Source organism: Camelus bactrianus, chromosome X (assembly GCF_048773025.1).
Source record: "Camelus bactrianus isolate YW-2024 breed Bactrian camel chromosome X, ASM4877302v1, whole genome shotgun sequence".
Classification (NCBI taxonomy): Eukaryota; Metazoa; Chordata; class Mammalia; order Artiodactyla; family Camelidae; genus Camelus; species Camelus bactrianus.
In genome coordinates, this window is record NC_133575.1 from 83,956,412 (window position 1) to 83,976,894 (window position 20,483).

Genomic DNA, 20,483 nt, shown 5'->3' on the forward strand with positions numbered 1-20,483 from the left:
CCAAGAGTGCCTGCCTTCCTGCTCAGCACCAATTCATCAGAAATTTGGAGGTGGTGTTGTAATAGTATGTAATAGTAATTACATACTATTAGTCTCTTTTCTTGTGATTTGCCTCTATCAGAAAGGCAGAAGGGAAAGTGAATTCCAGTCCCTTTGGCATTCTTGTAATTGAAATTTTTACACTGTTGTGTTTAGCTTTTAAGCTCTAAATATTAGGTCATTCTTAAAACCTTATCATTTTGCTTCCTGAACCCATCATACACCATATATCATAATATTATATTTCATCTGAATGGAATTATAGATGCTTCAAAAATCCCTGCAATTGGCTGAAAATTAACACATCAAAGAAAATACATAAAGTAAAAGCTTGCTGTCTCTTCTCTCCATGACTGTGGACAAGTGTAATATTAATTTCAATTTCAATGTATCCTAAAACCTTCAAAGACTCTATAGGTATGATCTATATAGAAAAGGTTTCATAGTGTCCTCCACATGAAAATCTAGATGTGATAAGTTAAGAAATTCATTTATTTATTTAAAGACTTCACTTAGAAGGAAGTCAGGCACAAAAAAAGTACTGTATAATCCTATTTATATGAAGGTCAAGAAAAAGCAAAGTTAACCTCTGAGATGAAAAACAAATCAGTGGTTGCCTGGGTCCAGGGTGATGATGGCATTACACAAAGGGGCACAGGAAATATTTAAGGATGATGGAAACGCTCTATTTAGATTGTTGTGGTGGTTTCATGGGTGTATACATCTGTCAAAACTCATCAAATTGTACACTTGAAATAGGTGCATTTATTGTATATAAAGTATATGTTAATAAAATTATTTATAAAAGATTTACCTTAGGATCATTACGATTTTTATTGAGTATTACTTATTGAACCTTAAAATAAGATTTAAAATCTGATTGATTACATAAATGAAAAAGTCTACCTATAAATTGCTTCAAAATGGGATGTAGATGAAATATGATCAATAGAAAAGTTTTTTAACAGGTGAAGAAGAGGTGATATCAGTGCATTTTAATTAATAATAAGCATTTATACAAGAATGATCTCTCTTAATGTGGATTATCCCAACAGTCAAACAGATTAATTACCTCAGATTATCTAAAACAGATCTTAAGTGTTCATTTAGAACAGTTTCCTAATCTGGCCCTTCCAAAGTAGATTGCTTCAGACAGTGTGACAACATAATAGCTCATTCAAAACTAAATTGTACATCCCCTATGATATCAACATTTTGTAGTTACTGAAGGAAAATTGTATTTGGAATTGTTTGCCTGTACATTATTTCGCATTTAAAAATTGGGTTATTTTAGAAGTTTGCCGTGTTCAGATACTGGATAGCAGGGTGGTTTCCTTGGGAAATCTAATATGATAAATGAAGCATCAATTTTAAGACCTAGTTTTAAATGCTATGTACCAATTAATATGTACCCTTTATTTTCCTCTGGAATTTCTGAGGAATTTTTTTCCCATCTATGAGATAATGCTGGTTGAATTCTTTTGTTAGTGGTCAATGGGAAAATGAATAGGGAAGCTTTGACAACAACAAATCCTAGAAATAATATTGAATCCAATTAATGCCACCTTGTCATGTATGCATGTGGAATGTCCAAGAGTAGCTAAAAATAGAGATTTTCTGAAATGAGACACAGGTGTTGTTGCACAGCACTTTCAACTGAGTTAAAAAATCACTTGCCCTTAGTTATGTTTACATGTTAATCAAACTAAGTACTCTATTCTGGTAATGCAGGAACCCTTGCCTTTATTTAGTAGTTATCTTGACCTGTTTATTTTGGATTGATGGGAGGAGCACCTTGTTAGAAGATGGTTGGTCAGAGTCAAGGGAGGGGGTAAGAGATTGGTTAGGTCAACTGAATCCCAGATGCCAGTAATGGGTTCCTACTGAGGCTGCTAGCCTATGTCTTAGTCACCCTCTTCTCCTCATCACACAAGGGCTCAACTACAATTGTGGGCTCGGGCTCGGGCTCAGGCTCGGGCTCGGGCTCGGGCTCAGGCTCAGGCTCGGGCTCAGGCTCAGGCTCCGGTTCAGGCTCAGGCTCCAGCTGCGGCTGCGGCTCCAGCTCCAGCTGGATCTCGAGCTCAGGAACCAGGACAAGCTCAGGTCCTGAGGCAGGTTCCGAGGTAGGCTTCAGGGCAGGGTCAGGCTCGGTGATCGGCTCATGATCTGGCCCCAGTGTGGCAGCAGGTTCATTCTCATGGAGGGAAGGCTGCAGAGTTGCTTCTAGTTGGATGACATCTTCACTTGGCATTGCCTCGCACTCTGCACTTTGGCTTACCTTCGTCATTGGTCTGCAGGAAGAAGGTGCAGGGAAGAACAAGTTAGGGTTTGACATTTCACTTGTAGCCACAGGCTCTGTAGCTTCAGCGACCATAGTTCCCAGTCTCTTTGGGAACTTTGTGATTTCTGATAGTCTAACTCACTGTCAGACCACGTGTCTCCATTATGGGTGCAGAAAGGACAGGTCTCAACAATATAAAGAGAGTTCAGGAGAGAGAAACCAATGTTTAAGAGGTGGGAAAACTGATGTCAGGATGAAAGGGTCTAAAGATCTAATAAGGTCTTCGGGGGCCAAATCCATGACTCTGGCACATCTCTAGCACTCACTCTGTCTAGCAAATACTTAGTACTTAGTTGGTACCCAATACATAGTTGTGGAAGCACAAAAATGGAGGGAGAACAAATGAATGTGTGTGATATACAGAGTGACCAAGAGCCTGGGCTATGGGCAGGGCTGTATTCGGACTTCCATGGGCTCCCTGTTCCATAAAAAAAAATTTCAAATTATATTTTATCAGTATTGGTAGAAGGACAAGTATGTTAATATATTAAAACATTTTCCTAGCCCTAAAAGGATTGCTGTGGCAGTTAAATAAATTGATTCACATAAAATGCTTAGAACAGAGTCTGGTGCATAGTGCTCAGGACATGAGAGCATCACCGTTCTTTTATAAAAGCAGTGAGAGTGAGCAGAAAGATACCTCTGATAGCTTATGCTAAAAGGAGTGCTTAGGAAGAGTTGACTGAAAGAGGCATGCCTGAGAAATGTCTGTATTCAAGCAAAGACAACAAAGTAAGGTCTTACTCAAGTTCTGTGGTGGTTTTAGAATTTCTCTTCCTCTCCTTCCCCTTTGCCTTTGCCTTGGTCCTTGCGAAGCACACAACCGAGATGATAATGGCAGCACCCACTAAGGCACCCACCAAGGCCCCAACAACGATCCCAACTTCTGGATCTGGAGGATATAAGCAGCTGGTTAGTAAAGTGAAACACACTGTCTGCCTCATCCACGTGTATCTGTGACCAGTGGGAATATTTGGGGCATTCGTATAATTAGAAAGCAACTTGTATAGGCTGGGAGCGTGGAAACCCCTAGAACTCTTTCAGTTGGACTTATAGCAGGACAAGGAAGATGACTGGCTCGACTATGTCGCCTTCCCATTCACGTTTACACACATTAAGAAAAAAAACATGCCAACTCGGGGGAGGTGGGGTTGCTTCAGCAATAGGGTTTGGAGAAATGAGTCTTCGGTGTGTGTTTGCATGGCCAGCGAGAGAGACACCATGGAGCTGCCATCTGGTCACCAGAGAAATGACCTCTGCTACAGGCAGGGACATTTCACCAGGCTTTCCCAGAGCATGGGTGAAGTAGGTCCCTAAATACCTTCTCTTCCACAGATTCCATGTTCACCAAGGAGCCACCTGCATTCTGGCCACTGGGAAGGGATATGCCCATTTCCATAAACGGGCATCTGGTTTATTAGATCAGTCCATGGAAAAACTTAATGAGTGTGAGACAATCCAGCTGAGCACCAGACCTTCAAGCGCTGAGGTACTGTCCCCAAGAGACCATGTCTAGGTTTCCAGGTGGGCCCATCCCCATTCACCTCCCTTCAAACAAGGATGAACATGTTACATTTTGAGATGAAAAGCTAGCTGAGCTGCCTGATCATTCTTTTAATTTTCTATGATTAAAGGAATGCATGTGTATTATTTAGAAAGTCAAACAGTTCTACTAGGCTTCTAATAAAAACCCAACAGTTCCATTCTTCACTTCTTCCCATCTCTAAGTCCTGTTTACTATAGGAAATTGCCCCTATGTTTCTATTACTCTTGTTCTAATATGTCCTGCCTTTTTCAACTTTTGTCATTTTCTATTGGCTTCCTACTCTAGAGGTTGAAGATTTAACTCTTACACCACTCCCCTAACATCCTGCTTCATTCTCCTAATATAGTTATAGCATAGTTTTAAGTTAAATCAAAGTTTGCAGTATTATGACTATGTAAATATTGTTCACAGCTGCAGAACATAGTATATTATGATTCTTTCTTGGACAACATTTAAAAAGTTTCCCCAGTGTTAATAATTGCCCCATTTGGGGGGTTATGTTTTTTTAATAAACAATAGCTTTCAATAGCTTCAAACACATCAGATAATCAGTTAGTTTCTTATGTGTTGTTGTTGACTCCTCACTTGGAGACATCCCTTCTGAAGTCCTCCACCTTCCTCCCCAACCATGGACTGGCTGCCCTCCTAAGCCTGTTACTCTACCGTCGTCCTTCAACCTCCCCTTGCCTTCATCCCAGTTTTACAGATCAAGAAACAGGCTTTACAGGATTCATCTCAAATGGTAGTTCATTGGTAAAAGCTGGCCTTGGTTCTATAAGCATAATCAATTGTTTCTTCTTTGGCATCCTATAGACCCTGTACAGACCTCTATTATAACATTTAACAAATTTGGTGTTTGTCCCTCTAAGCTAAACTATGAGTTCCTTGAGTGTAAGACATAAATACATCTTTTTAACGTCTGTATCTCCATCGCCTAGGACAATCCCTGGCATACAGCAGATAGTCAATGAATGTCTGAGGAAGGGAGGAAGGGAGGGAGGGAGGGAGGGAGGCAGGAAGTCAGGAAGGCAGAAAGGCAGGAAGTAAATCAAATGCTAGACATCACTGAAGAGAGGAGTCAAAACGTAGCAAGGCTCAAGTACAAATCCTAGGAGTCTCTACATCTGCAATATGACTGTACTTCTAAAAAAGCAAAAGGAGACTGGGGACAATCTAGAGAAAAACAAGAGAAACAATCAAGGGACTAGGGGCAAAATGGGACCACAGAAAAGGACAGACCAAAAAAGATGAGGTTTCTTCACTTTGAATAGAAAAGAGCTGAAAGCAATATGAGAATGAAGGAGCAACCTAGAGTTGGAAAATGTCTGTTTCAGGCCAAATTAAAGGAAGAAAGCTCAACTTTATAGGAGAGCAATTATCCAATGGAACTGCCCCTCCTGGATAAGGTATATATTAAAACCACAGATTCACTGTAAGTTAGAAAAAAATGAATAGATGACAGGATCCTAAGTGTAATTAAGTGATCCTTGAGAGCTGTGGCAAGATATCCCTTGTGAGAGCTTGCCCCTGATTGGCTCAATTTGACAATCTCAGGCCCTCAAATCTACACTTAGTAACTAGGCACTTTTGAACTGGAAGGCTGAGGTTTAGAGGCATCCTGACTCTGCCAGTTACAAACTGAATGACCCTGGGTAAGTCACTTACCTCCCCCTGAGCTTTAGTTTCCTTTCCAGTAAAATGAGGCTTAATATTATCTTTTGCCTCCTAGACAGGGTGATTGTAGGACTGAATGAGATAATGCTCATAGCACCCAGCCAAGCGTCTGGCATATATTTTGTGCTCCAAAATATTAGCTACTGTGACTATAGATGCAATGTCATCATTACTATTATTATTAGAGGCAGATTTTAACAAATTACTTAGGAAAGTTTGTGAGCTCCATGTTTGACACAGACTGCTATAGCTTCACCTGGATTTACCAAAAGCATCACAAAGAAAGTTTAGCCCGGTACTGTCAATAAGACTGTTGTTTTACTTTCTAGAGATCTTGTGGGGGTTAAACAAAATAATTTTTGTAGACAATTTAAAGTAGTCAGTAGCATATATTAAGTATTGTGTAAGCATTAGATATTAGGATGGTCATTTATCATATCAACCTGTAAATAAAGCACCAGAATCTCCAGAAAGGCAGGAAGGACTAACCAAGGACCCTAATTAATTTACTCAGTTGGCAGGCCCAAGATACTTGACCTAAGGAGAAACTGTTAAATTTATACAATCAACTCACGTGAAGAAGTCAGATCAATTTCACAGGAACTATTGCCAAGGATGTTGATAGCAGTGCACTGGTAATAACCTTGTTCAAAATTAGTCAGATTTCCAATAAACAAAATCCCGGTGGCTGGGTCTGTCAAAACCAGGAAATAGAGTTTTGAAATCTGTTATGTGGGTATAGATCATGTGAATGTAGCAGACCATTCAATACCCACCCACTTCCTCACAATAGCCTCCCTTTCTTGCTATGTCCAGGGTCCAACCAGACCCCTCAAGACTATTCCAAAGGGAGCTCATCTGGGACCATGCCTATTCTCTCCAACCCGCCACCTCTGAGACAAAATGGTCCTGAGTTCTACAAGCTGGGGAGAAGACCAGAGGACAATCATCTTGTCGAAAGACTGACGTTCTTTTTATTTTCTCCTCCCAGAAAAATAGAAAATTGAGCTCTATGACAAGCAGCCAGCCACACACACATGCTGTCAGTCAACCCCACACACCAGGCCTTACCAGGGGCAGCAGAGGGCTATACTTACTGAAGCTTTCTTTCACTGGGACGATGTCGCTTCCTTCAACTTTATACCAGTAGTACACAGGGGAAGGTGTTCCAAGCACCGAGAGGCAAGAAAGAGATACAGGATGGCCAGTTTCTGGTACTCCTTGAACGCTGCAAAAGGGCTTAGAAGGTTTGACTGTAAGGCAATGACAAAGAGTAAAAAATCCTGCCTGATGAATGGCACTCTGTACCAATTTTAGCCACTTTCTCACTTTCATTTTGTAGAATATCTATGCTTTTTCTTTTTAATCTTTAAAAAGTTATTTTGACAGTTTTATAGTTGTACCACCAGGTGGGAGTAGAGCACTTCAGGTACAAAGACATTCCCATCACCAGGCCTTTAAGATTCTAATAGCGTCCCTTCCATTCGCCTCCTCCCTAGATTCATAACCATGAATTTCCACATTGTGTCTTAAAATATGCCTTTATTAAAACAGCCAAATGTAAGCAAACATTAAAAACCAGGAACACAGTTTATACTTCGGAAGTGCAGTTTTAAAGGAAAACAGAACCCTTAAATATTTTGAGATAACTGGTGACATTCTTTTTTAAAAATTGTTTTATTAATGCCATATTTTTCTTTTCCTTTGTGAGTCATTTTTTGGCATTATTCTTCTGAGGGTGACACAAAATGGTTGGAGGGTTTGATTTTGCCTGGGTCCCTCATCAGGAGGGCAAGCTTATTTTGGGGGGAGGGGTGTGGTACAGAGCACTGAAATCTTGATTCATCCTTCAAGCCACAAGCATTTACTTGAGTGTCTTCTGCATGCCCAGCACTGGACTAGGCACCAGAAATTTAAAAGTACCTCTGACACAGTTCTGGAGTGGGGCTGGGGGAGTGGTAAGAGATAAGGCTAGGGAGTGGTGGAGGCCAGAGCTTGTGGAGGGCTTCGTGTTTCATGTATTTCATACTGAGAGCAAGAGGACTACAGAAAGAATTTAAGTAAGGGAGGGACAATGATAATTCTAACGTTTTACATGGATTGCTCTGACTCCAGGGGTGCATGAGCCAAGGGAGAGGAGGAGACAGATTCAAGAGGTATTAAGAAGTCAAAAGGACTTAATGGCCAACTGGATATGTGGCCTGAGGAAGAGGTCTAGGTTTCTGATTTGGACAGCTGGGTACATGATTTTGCCCTCCCTTGAGATAAAGAATACAGGGGGAGGAGCAGGTTTTCAGGGAAGGAGTGAGGAGGAGGAAGGGGCGATGATGAGGTCAGTTTGGGATGTACTGAGTTTCAGCTGCTTATGCAAGCCCTCAATGGAGAAGTGCTGTGGGAAGCTGAGACTCTGACTCTCCTCCCTCACTCATCTTACTGCTCCCAGCTTATTCTAATGTCAGTCTGACATACAGATAAAGATCTGAATCGATACTTTTCAACTCACTTTCCTTATCTTAATTTGGATATAAACACTGCAAAGACATAGATTCTCTAACTCAAGCTAGTTAGACCTTAAATACTCTGGACTGCCTGGCTCTCCAGCTCTTACTTGGGAGGCAGCAGTTAAGAGCACATGGAATTGCTGTTGGCTACAAGCAGTAGTAACTCTTATTGCCACATTTTATACCTGTGACTGACGTTACTCTTTGAATCTCAGAATCTAACCCACTGTACACATAAGTGGGAAATAGACAAATATAGCTATAGTTCTTTGAAACATTTCACCATCCCTTCTTTTTTAAATTGAAGTATAGTTGATTTGTAATATTGTTAGTTTCGAGTGAACAGCATAGTGATTCAGTATTTTTGCAGATCATACTCCATTATAGGTTATTACAAGATAATGAATTTAATTCCCTGCGCTTTACAGTGCATCCTTATTGCTTATCTATTTTATACACAGTAGTTTGTATCTGTCAATTCCATTCCCCTAATTTATCCCTCCCTTCTTCCCTCTCCCCTTTGGTAACCACAAGCTTGTTTTCTATATCTGTGAGTCTGTTTCTGTTTTGTATATACATTCATTTGGTTTTTTTTAGAATCCACATAGAAGTGATTATGACAGTATTTGTCTTTCTCTATTGGACTTATTTCACTAAGCATAACATCCTCTAGGTCCATCCACATAGCTGTAAATGGATATATTTCATTCTTTTTTATGGCTGAATAATATTCCATTCTGTGTGTTTGTGTGTGTGTGTGTATTAATCACATCTTCTTAATCTAAATGTCTTGTTGCCCTATCCCTTCTTTTAAACAGGTGTCTTTTTTTATTGAAGTATAGCCAGTTTACAATGTTGTGTCAATTTCTAGTGTACAGCATAATGCTTCAGTCATACATATACATATATTCAGTTTCATATCCTTTTTCACTGTAGGTTACCATGAGATATTGAATATAGTTGTCTGTGCTATACAGTATAAACTTGTTACCTATTTTACAAATAGTAGTTAGTATCTGCAAATCCAAACTCCTAATTTATCCCTCTCTCCCTGCTTTCCCCCTTGGTAACCATAAGTTTGTCTTCTATGTCTGTGAGTCTGTTTCTGTTTTGTAAATAAGTTCATTTGTGTCTTTTTTTTTAGATTCCACATATAAATGATATCATATGGTATTTTTCTTTCTCTTTCTGGCTTACTTCACTTAGAATGACAATCTTCCAGTCCATCCATGTTGCAGCAAATGGCATTATTTTATCATTTTTTTGTGGCTGAGTAGTATTCCATTGTATAAATATACCACAACTTTTTTATCCAGTCATCTGTTGATCGACATTTAGGTTGCTTCTATGTCTTGGCTATTATATATAGTGCTGCTATGAACATTGGGGTGCATGTGTCTTTTTGAATTAAGGTTCCCTGCAGATATATGCCCAGGAATGGGATTGCTAGATCATAGGATGGGTCTATTTTTAGTTTTTAAAAATTTTCCATACTGTTTTCCATAATGGCTGCACCAAACTACATTCCCACCAACAGTGTAGGAGGTAAACAGGTGTCCTTTAATTAAAAGAGGTACTTTTCTATTTAGCTCTTTATTCTCTCTGCCTTATATTCCCCACTTATATTATTCTCTACTTTCTCAGATGGAAATGACTCCTTGGATTTGCCTACCCTAAATAAACTGGATTATTTAACTAGAAACCCAGTGCTACTATCACTAGGTTTAGATACTGCCTTTTAAAAAACATTTTGTAGCTTTTACAGTGGAATAGAACAATTTGAACAGAAAATTAAATGGAAGTGTTTCATCACAAAGTCAGACCCCAAGACTTGAACTAAAATGATGGACAAAAACCTAGAATGACTTGCAATCATTTCTTGAGCCCAGAATCAAACCCAAATAGGCATATTTTTTGGCTGAACACATTTTTCTCCTTTTATTTTTTATTAACTAAACACTTAGCGAATCACTTTGAACCCCATCCCAAACCCGTATATTTTCTAAAACTACTGATTCAGGATTGCATTGACATTTCATCCAGTTAAAGTCCCCAGTAGAAGTTGGATGTTTTACTGGCAAAGCCATTGATCTACCATTTAGCTTTATTGCTTTCAACAGAATTGGGGTGGGAGGAAAAGGCTCACCTCAGAAAACAAATGAAAATGCTTCAGCGTGTTCTCAAACCTCTAAATTCATCATTTTCTATTTAGGTGCCAAATTGCAGATGGAAGATGATGCTCATTCCAAATGCATACAAAATAATTATTCAAACTTCTGCTGGGTATTTTTCAGAGATTAATTTTCCAAGGCTGTCATAACTAATGGAAGTCTCTCTAATGAATGGTCATCCAAATCACCTGGGCCTTTGCTCAGTGCTGTTTCCTTCACCTAAATCGTGCCCTGCCACCTCAGCCCCTCTTCTGCTGACATGCTCTTGCACATCCTTTAACACCTGATGCAGAGGTCACTTTCTCCAGGAAGCCTTCTCCAGTTCCTCCTGAACAGCTTTTATGCCCTTTCCCCTGTGATCTCCCACCTCTCCTTTCCTCCCTCCACAGTAAGCTTTTATGTTTCGTATCTGTCTCCCCGACTAGACTTTGAACTTTTGGAGGGCTGGGAGCCTATCTTTTACATCTTTCCATCTCCACTGCCTACCACAGTAACTGGAATGTGTTCAGGGTTTGTCAAATGAATTTATGTACGAATGAGTGAATGCATGGGAATCTATGTCTACCACTGGGTAATGAAATGTCTCTGAAAAACACATTGCTAGAAAGAACAATACATAAGGAAATATCAATACCTCTCCCCACAAATGGCCTCCCTTACCCACCTGCCCCCACCATGTCCCACCCCTCAGTCAGAGAAAGTAGAACAGGCACTCATATGTAATGGAATTTGAGAACTGCAAACAGCCTCTGCAATTTTTAGAGAAAATTATCAGTCTCAAAATTTCCAAAAAGCATAAATTTGTAGAACATCTTTGTTCTTAGCCTAATTAATAAATATGGGATTTTGAGAGTTCCAAGCAAAGAAATCTACAGAGCCTTCCGTCTGTTACCTTGCCTGGATACTGGAGGCTTAAAGAAAAGTCATGACACAGTCATTGCAGGAACAACTGACCCAAAGACTCACGGGAAGAACAACTCAGAGAAGAAATGGCCCTCAACTTCTTAAGGAAGTTGATTAGGGATTCTCTAAACTTTAAGAATATTAACCACCTTGTCTAACTTTATCTCAGGGCTATTTCCAAGCTCAGAGAAAAAGAGGTTTGGCTTCTTTAGGTTGTTTCTGGTAAGAAGGAAAACCTAGAGCCAGGGGGCAACAGAAAATCATTAGAGACTAACCCCTCAAATTCTTTGAACACTGAATCTCTAGTATATCATTTGATTCTCATAACAAACCCTGTAATAAAGACAGGGCAGGAATTATAACCCCATCTCAAAATGGCCAGAGAATCGTAGCCTTCCTTGCCTGAGGCCACTGAGTAACAGAGTAAGAGCTGGAACTCTGCTGACTCCCAGCCTGATGTGCTAGCATCTATTCCAAACCATTTAGTTCCTGTGTATATGGCTAGTCTTCCAAACTGGAACATCAACTCTCCTGGGAAAGGGCTTGTGTATACTTCTCTTGTCGTCTCCTGTACCCCAAAGCCTAGCACAGGGCTCAGCAAAATAAAAACATGATGGAGGTACCCTGCTCCTAAAAATCAGCTCTTGATTACCTTTCCCTCTTTTCCAGGTGGTTAGATACAGTAGCAAACCTCACAGTAAATAGTTGGTTCCTTTCTGGCATCATGTGGCATCTGGCATCATGTCAGCAAGCTTAGACAGTTATGGACCGTTCTCCTAGGTGTGCACCTTGTTACCAACTGTGGCTTTTCCAAGCTACTCAGTTATCAGATCACTGGTTTGACCTAGTTCCTCCTTTCCTGTGATGGATATACACAGCTCAAGAGCAGCAATGACTAGATTAACTCCATTTGGGGTTACTTAGAAGTGGGAAAGCCCTTAGCTCAATGGTTAGTCGGTGAGGGTTGACAGCCCTTTCATTCCTCTCTTCAGTACTTCAGTACTTCTGAAGGCCTGCAGAAAGGACCTGGTAGGCCTAAAGACAGGAGCAAAACTCCCACTGTCCTCTCAGAGACTTGAAGGAGCCCTAGAAATCACCAAACACTGTGAACTCCCCAAAGGCAGAAACCATGCCTCCATCTCTGTTAAACCTCATGGCTCCTGGCATACAGTAGGCACTCAACAAATTCATTTGAAGAGCATATATGACTTGCCCAATGTCACATAATGAATATTTGTCTATAAATAAATTAATTAGGCACTCAACAAATTCATTTGAAGAGCATGTATGACTTGCCCAATGTCACATAATGAATATTTGTCTATAAATAAATTAATTCTCAACTATGGCTTAACATGTGGTCCTTTTCCCAAACAGCATGAACATTTTAGAAAGGGACCCTTCTGCCTTTATTCAAAAGAATGATTTAATGGTGGGAACTGTGGTTAGCTTAAGAGAGGTATAACAAGTTGACAGTTGTCTCCCCCACCTAGGACTGGCTCTAGTTGGAGCTTCCCTCTGAAAGAGCTGCTAGCGATCACTTAGTGGGACTCTGTTGTCCCATCTTTCTCATTGCATCCTTCAGAGACAGGGATCTCAGAGGTTTGGTCACCTATTGCTAGCTGTCATTTTGGCAGCCCTTTTGGTTTGGCAACTGTTTTGACATGTTTTATGAGTGATTTCTCAGTGTTACTCTATGGGTTAGGTTGGTGGTGTATCTCTATTTTCCTGATAATAAAAGGAACAGGGAAGATATTTACCCCTGGGACTTAATTGGCACCATAACTCACTGCCCTGACTCATTCAATGTCCTAAGTTGTTCCAAGAAGAGAAAAAGCAGAAAAAATCGTCCATACCTAATACGCTGACGTTGAGGATGCCCTGGTTTTTGCCGAAAAAGTCAGGGGGGTTGTTAACATCACAGACGTAGATGCCGCTATCTGCTGGCTGCATATGCGAAATAGTGATAGATGCGTTACCTGGAGCACTGGAGCCTACAATTCGACCTTTAAATTGCCCAATGGCTGCAGCTTGTCCACCTTCAGAATAGTAAATCTAGGACAGAAAAAAATGACAGAAATGAGAACTGGAGAGTGTCTGGGTCTAGGAATAAGGTACCCAAAAGTTCCCTCCGATGCTACCTTCTTTGATAAGCAGCAGCATTTCGTCCCCTGTGAGGAACAGGTCCCTGTGGCAAAGGTTTCTCAGCTCAGTGGGCCACTTTAGCTTTCTCACAGCTGTGCACAGCCATGACCTCATGTGCATTCAAAGCAGCTCTGTGATGCCATCAGGGCAGGGAGGTATGCCTGTCTTACAGACAGAAGGCAACTGGAGCTGACAGGATTCAACTCCTAAGCTTAGGCTAGGAGATCAAGCTGCTCACCTGATGAGTCTACCTGGAGGAAACTCATTATATAGGACACAAATGCCTGATGGGAAAACCAAAACCATCATCTTTTCCCCTACTTTACAAACTATTTTGATTCATGTTTACTTCACCCAGTGAGACTATCTGGAATATCTCATTTCCCTAAAAGTTAGACTATTCATTCTCCTTTTGAACACACATAATCCTTTGATAACTGAGTTCATCCTGTTTGTTAGAAGAATAACATTCCAGAGCAGAGAGGCTCCTGAGAAACCATCTGACCCCATGCCCTCATAGTGGTGGTCTAATGATGAAGCAGTGTAACCCAGTCAAGGGCCTAGGAAGTGCTCGGTCAATGGTAGCTTCTACCTTCTCCCAATGTGGCAGGAGGCAGAACTGGAATTCTTATTACTTTTAGACAAATAAGGGCACGCAGAAATTAAATGAATCACCCAAAGCCATAAAGATTTATTTACTATTTACTAGATTTAAGAAAGCTCTTGATTCTAGTCCCACCTCTATTATAGGACATGAATATTTAGATCATAATGGCAACTGAGGGAGCAGCATGGAGTGGTGGAAAGAGGCCTGGTCTAGGAGTAAGATAACCTGGGTTTTACCCACAGCTCGGCCTCTGACTATGACACGGGGGAGACAGCCTCTAGTCATGCCTCTGTGGCAACCTGCTTTGTAATACGAAAGAAAGTTATTTAATCTCTCCAACCTTTAGTTCCCACATGGGAACAAGGAGTCAGAGCAATGTTCTCTAAAGTATGATATGTATTCCTCAAGGATAGGCACATAAGTTCATTTTAGGTGGTAAAAAAAAGTGAAAACTTAAAAAATGTAATGTGTATTAGAGACATATCTAGCACATCAAATCTGTAACTCCACGAATATTAGTGTTTACAGTGAAACTAAGATATTTTTAAGATTTTTAAAAACCAAGTTAATATAGAAGACAACATTAATAATTAATAGTGCTGGTGATATACAAATATGACAAAATTCATAAATATGAAATATGAATGACTTGAGAATCACTGGACTAAGTGATCCCTGAGGTCTCTTCATAATACACATAGTCTCTTATGTACACACTTTGTTAGTTTCATGTAATTGTGTGTAATTCAAGTGATTCTTTTTTATTTATCATTCAATAAGCTGGTATTGCCCTAGTCCAGGGGCAATTAATATTTCATAAAATCTACTAGAAAAGGCTTATGGTTCATTTAATTCACTCTCCTCACTTTACAGAAGAAACTGAAGCCCAGAGAGGTTAGAGAAAAAAAGACACACAAAGTCAACAGTTGGGAGGGGTCTAGCAGTCAGTTCTTCTAATTCCTTGGCCAGTGCTCTTTACATTTAACAGGCTAATGAAAGAGGGAAGGCAATCAGCAAACCAAAAGATATTGTCTAGATAAATTCAAATGTATTCTCCTTCAGGTAGAAAGCCAAAATATTTTTTAACTAAGGCAGGAAAGGAGATTCTGATGGAAAATTCAAAGAGAATATATTTAAGGAGGAAACAACCTGTCTCTCCTCCAGTTCTCTAACATCAACTAGCTTTCTTTCCTGCCCTAAATGAGCCATTTATAACTCAATTCATCCATTCACACCTACTGAAATCACAAACTTTTGCCCCAGAGGGGTCTTGTTCCAGTTACAAACCTGAAAGCCAGCATTAACCAAAGGTATTCAAGCAGGTGGGGAAGAAGTTCAACTCGTCAAAGGTCTATGACCCTCATTTGAGTTGACACGTAAGCTTTCCATTTCACTAGCCAGTGCTGGCCTTATTTACTTTCTAATGAACTACTTGTGATCCTGTGGACTCTTACCTGGAACACAGCCTCTGGTCCATCAAGGAAGCCCTTTACAACTTAGACATCTGGCTGCTTCCCTGGGAGCAGGTCAGCCTGTTTTATGTTGAGGCTTGATGACATCACAATGAGATACATCTGTGCTGCCTATGGCCCACAGTAAGTCCCAGAGGATCTAGATGAAAGGACCTTATTTCTGCAGAGAGCAGGGGCCCAAGAGAGTGTGTTTTAGGTCAGGACTGGGACATGAAAAGAAGCCACGTGGTTAAAGTCTCACAGTTGGGCAGGAATCAATGAGCAAATAAGTCATGAGGCCCTGGACTTGTAGCTTCCCTACAAAATGGATCTTCACCAACCCTTCTACCCTAGCTCCTCACTCTGTAGCCTAATATATTTTGCCCTCTCACAAATAAAACTAAAGGTGTCAGGGACAGAAATGGAGGTAAGGAGGTGTAACAATTGGAGACCTAAAAGGGGAAGGCCTTGTCCTCAGGATGCTGTATGAGAAGCAAAGGCCCCAGGGCTAGTCGGTGGCCAGACACATAGATGGAGGGACTTTCTGTTAGGGGAAGTCCATGCTCTCACACTGTCCTTGTAAAGAAAAAAAAAATGAAATGTTTTCCTGAAACCACTTATCTAATCACACAGGAAGCACTGAAATTTGGTTCCATTTTCCACAAAAGAATAACTCTTTTAAAAATCAAAACTGAACAATGGCCAAGGCCCAGCCCATGATCCGGTGAGGCTTGTACACTTTTCAAAGAAAGTGTATTGTCAATTTAGAGATCAAAGCAATTAAGGTCCAGGAAAAGCCACCGATGTTCAACGGGCCATATCCTTTGGGGGTGGTGATGGGGGGTAGCAAGTCTGCTTTAAGAATATCCATCCAAGTGTTCCCTTAAGTGGTATTTGTGAATTTTTTGCCCACTTGCCCTTTGTGGCTGTGTTCATGGAAGACTTTCCTACATTGCCCCAAGATCCCCTCAGCCTGCCCCTTGGTGAAGTTAAGAAGCTGACATGTGGAGACATAATAGCACATTAGTTATAAGGCTCCCTTGGAGATCACTCAGCTCATGGTTTCCAAGGTTGAGGAGCCTTCAGGAACCAGCTGAACATTGGAAATATGGGAAATGGCTGGGAGGGGCTGGTGGAGAGTGGGAAGATCAGAGAGGACAGTGGGGACTGTGGTGAACTGGAGAGCCAATACAAACAAGGCTTTTGAACTGTGGAAACAAACAAAAATACTTGGCTAGCCGACCAACAAGCATCCACTGGCCAAATTGGGCCCAGAGGCTGCCAGTTTGCAACCTCTGATTCATCTTCTTCTATTATAGGAAAGGACACTGACGCCCCAACGGAGAAAGTGATCATCCCAAGGTCACACAATTTGTAGTCAGACCTAGAATCCAGACCTCTGGAGTTCCGCTGAATACATTAACATGGCACTCATAGTCCTGCCTTAGGCCAGGAAGATGATTCCCAGGCAATCTTCCCCGCTTGGGGCCAATCTACCCCCTACTCCAGCCCAACCCTTCTCCTGCCAATTGCTGCTATTCATTGGCGTGATGCTTCCCAGGCCGAGGGGGTTCACCACATGATGCCTTCAACAGTTGCCAGCTGCAGTAACAGCCTTTCTTTTCCTACTGTGCCAAGTTCCTATTCACATGAGGTCGTGCAGCTGGGAACCAGATTTGTCCAAAAAGAATTTTTTCCCCTTAGCTTTGTGACACTGCTCTCTAACTAGAAGCTGGAATATAAACAAGAAGGGTTGAAAGAATTCAGTCAGCTTTCTGTTTGAGTCTGAGCTGGAGTTTAATAAATGCCTTTAGCCTCCAGAGCTGCTTTTGTGGGTTCCTTTTGAAAGTGTGGAGGGCATGGAAGTCCACAGAAACCCACCAGTTCTCTCCCTTCCAGCTTCTTGCTTTCCTGTGCTGCTCATAAAGGCACTGGCCATGGGAGGGGAGGAGTGTTTCGTGGCAATGGTCTGAAGCCCAGAATTTTCTCTGGACTATACAGAGGGGCTGGGATTGCACATGGAAGGAATACAACACCAAAAGGAAGAATTCCCTGCCCCCAAACCACTCCCTTCCCAGCCTGCCATTTGCCTGAGATACCCACCAACTGAATCGCTTCTTTGAGGCATGAAAGTTTTCTGCTTAAATGATTTTCTTTGGGAGAAAACAAAATAAATGATCACCAGTCCCTAACACCTTAGCATTAGATTAATTTACCAGATTTACCAAGAATAGACAGCTGAGGGAACAGGACACAGAATAGATGAACTGTGATGCAACGGGGTGGTAGAAAAGGAAGAACTTGGAATATTTCTCAATAGCAGTCACAATGGAATTTTGGGCAGACAATTCTTTGTTGTGTGGGTCTCTTCTTTGTATTACAAGACATTTACTCTCTCTAGCCGCCACCCACTAAATGCCAGTAGTGAGTCCCATTTATAACAATTTAAACCAACACTCCCCTCATTTTCAAATGCCCCTGAGGAGATAAAGCACCCTCACTCCACTAACATTTGAAAAGCATTTGATATAATGCTGTCTGCAGAGGCCAGGACAAGTGGGAAGAATCTGAGCGGCCAAAGAATATAAAGACATTGGGTTCTAGAAAGAAGTTGTTCACATTATATGTGTGTTAGAGAGATGAAGACAGCAGAGTTTATTCCACTGTGGCTATTCTAGAAGAGTAAGTATTGTCTGAGAGAATCAGGCTAAGTGGGGTCAATGCCCGTTCTAGTCATGGGCAGGTGAGGTCTCTGTAGTTTTCCCAGTGACTTGCTGGATGGAAGAGGAGGCCATTCATATGATCAGAAGGGAACCAGACCATCCAAGACTTCCATGCTCCTCTGGAAAAGCAGAGAGAAGCATATGCCTGTAGGATATGGGGAAAGAGGGAAGGGGTGCCAGTTCTCTTGAAATAGAGACTTAAAGATGGTTATTATGAGGATCTTGCTGGGAAGAAAGGAGAGGAAGCAAGGTGGGAAAAGAAGAGTTAATTAAGCCTGTCTTTTTGGAGGTGGTTTTCATTGTATCCAAGCCAAGAGTTGGCCCAACTCCACCCTGTATTCCATGTACCTAAGGCACAGGCATAGCTCAGTTCTCATGCACTTGGAGAAGCATCTAGAATGTTTTAACATCAAGGAGCATGTTCTCACTGATGCAGCAGCTCAGTGCAGAGGACCTCTTTTGACTTGGACATCCCTGAAGAGTAGATACCTTAAATTACTTGCCTTGTCTATAACTGTTATTTTGAAGAATGAGGCAAATGGCAAGTAAAAAAGCTACTCAATAATTACTTATTTCTTAATAGATTTCTTTCTAAAATGCTTCTAAGAGACGTCTTGAGCTCAAGCCGCACAGTTCAGTAACCTACACCTTCTTCCTCTGTATCTCCAGGTCTCGGGAAAAAAGCTCATTGCTGATCACAAGATTCTTCAGCCCTGCATCTCCAGCTCCTCACCAGCCAAAGTTCAACCAAGAGGTGGCCTTGTAAGTTTCAGTGTCAGAGAAGGCATAAAGAAGATTTGTGTTCTTGAATTCTAACTGGCCTGGCCTGGCCTCTAGGCAGTTGAGGACATCTTGATTTGAGTACCAAGCGTAAAAACTTTTCAGAATATATTGGCAAGTCTTCCCTAAATTCAGCCCCTACTGGCAAAATGAGAACAACTTCAAGCCTACAGATAAAGAATGTATTGAAAAGACTAACTAGGAAACTAAACTGTTAAAAGGAAGAAAGATCGTGTGATTATTGCCATCCACAATTTAAGAGAGCAGCCTGCAAAGGAAAGGGATGATTTCTTACTTGACTGCAACATGTGATGTTTTGGGTCAGGGCATTCTGAGTGATGAAAACTTGGTAGAATTACTGTTGCTGCTGCTGCTGCTTCTGATGATGATAATGGTGCTTACAAGGGAGAAAACTTACAGGGCATTTTATATTTTCCGACTGTTTTCACATGCTTAATGTCAGTCAATTCCTCATGAGACATGCATAAGAATACCACTGTTCTACCATATTTTGAAGAGAGGCACCGAGTGATCCAGATACCTGTCTAAAGTAACCAGTAGTGAACAAAACTGTTGAATTTTGACTAGAGGGTGGAGTTGATAGAGTCTCCTATTGAACGATGTTTCCTGCTTAGCAAGTGTTCAGAACCTTCAGTAAAAAGAGGACTCAGCACCTCTAAAAGAGCAGTAATGGCTGAAGCAACACTGGCCCTCCTTCTTCTTCACCTCTGCCCTTGGGCCTCCCCCAGCCTACTCAACTCACTCTCCCTCTGTCTTTCTATAATCAAAACCTTTCCTTTCCTTAAAGGACCAACTCAACTATATCCAACTATTCCAAACCATACTGATTTGAACTCCTTGTTTCTCTGAACTCCTTATTTCATACATCCTTTTGAAAATCTGCTGAAAGCTAGATTTTTTCCCTAAAAGGAAATGTATTGGCATACACGCTGGCACACTCATGTGCATGCATGTGCACACATGCATGCACACATGCACACACACACACATACACAAACACATATGCTTTTGACTATACAATTTTAGTCCTTGGGCTAATTTAAAGAAGGAATTGCCCTTAAGGCCAGATTAAGAAAATCTGGGAATAGGCAGCTTGCAAGGAGAATCATCCTCCTCCTTTGAATTTCATCCACCCTCCTCCTGCAATCTCTTCCCCAGACCCTAGCCTCCCTTCCTGTCCCCTATCCTCTAGCCTCCTGCTGCCTTCAACTACCCAGATTCATTACTACTTTGCCCTTCCCCACCCAACTGGAGAGTCTCACTCCATCAGGACTCAGTCTGGCACTATGAACTAGCTCACTTGACAGGCAGAGCCCAGATATTAAGTCTGACAGAGATCTTCAGATCAACTAGGACATGCATTTGAACTAGGGTTTTCTGGAAATAATAGGGAGATTTTTGGTGGGGGTGGGGAAGCCCTTTCAGAACTACTCATTTCACCTGTGAGAAAGATCCTTCCTGTCTACTCTAGAATACAGGATATACTTAATGTTAACCTACATGGAATTGAAGATAACACGCTATAACTGAATATGAAGCAAGGACAAAGACCAAGTCACTTAGAGGATGATCTTCCCTAAA

The 20,483-nt window shown here is 41.2% G+C and overlaps 1 protein-coding gene across 1 annotated transcript in view; it reads right to left on the reverse strand.

The window, feature by feature from the left end:
* Positions 1–650: 650 nt before the first annotated feature.
* VSIG1 (V-set and immunoglobulin domain containing 1) overlaps positions 651–20,483 on the reverse strand; it is a 31,196-nt gene continuing 11,363 nt past the window's right edge. The window contains exons 3-7 of the mRNA XM_010946128.3: positions 13,032–13,230; positions 6,698–6,853; positions 6,175–6,294; positions 3,125–3,272; positions 651–2,330 (exon numbers count right to left, since the gene is read on the reverse strand). Coding sequence (XP_010944430.2) covers positions 1,937–2,330; positions 3,125–3,272; positions 6,175–6,294; positions 6,698–6,853; positions 13,032–13,230 — 1,017 coding nt within the window. The 3' untranslated portion in view covers positions 651–1,936. The remainder of the gene's footprint in view (positions 2,331–3,124; positions 3,273–6,174; positions 6,295–6,697; positions 6,854–13,031; positions 13,231–20,483) is intronic.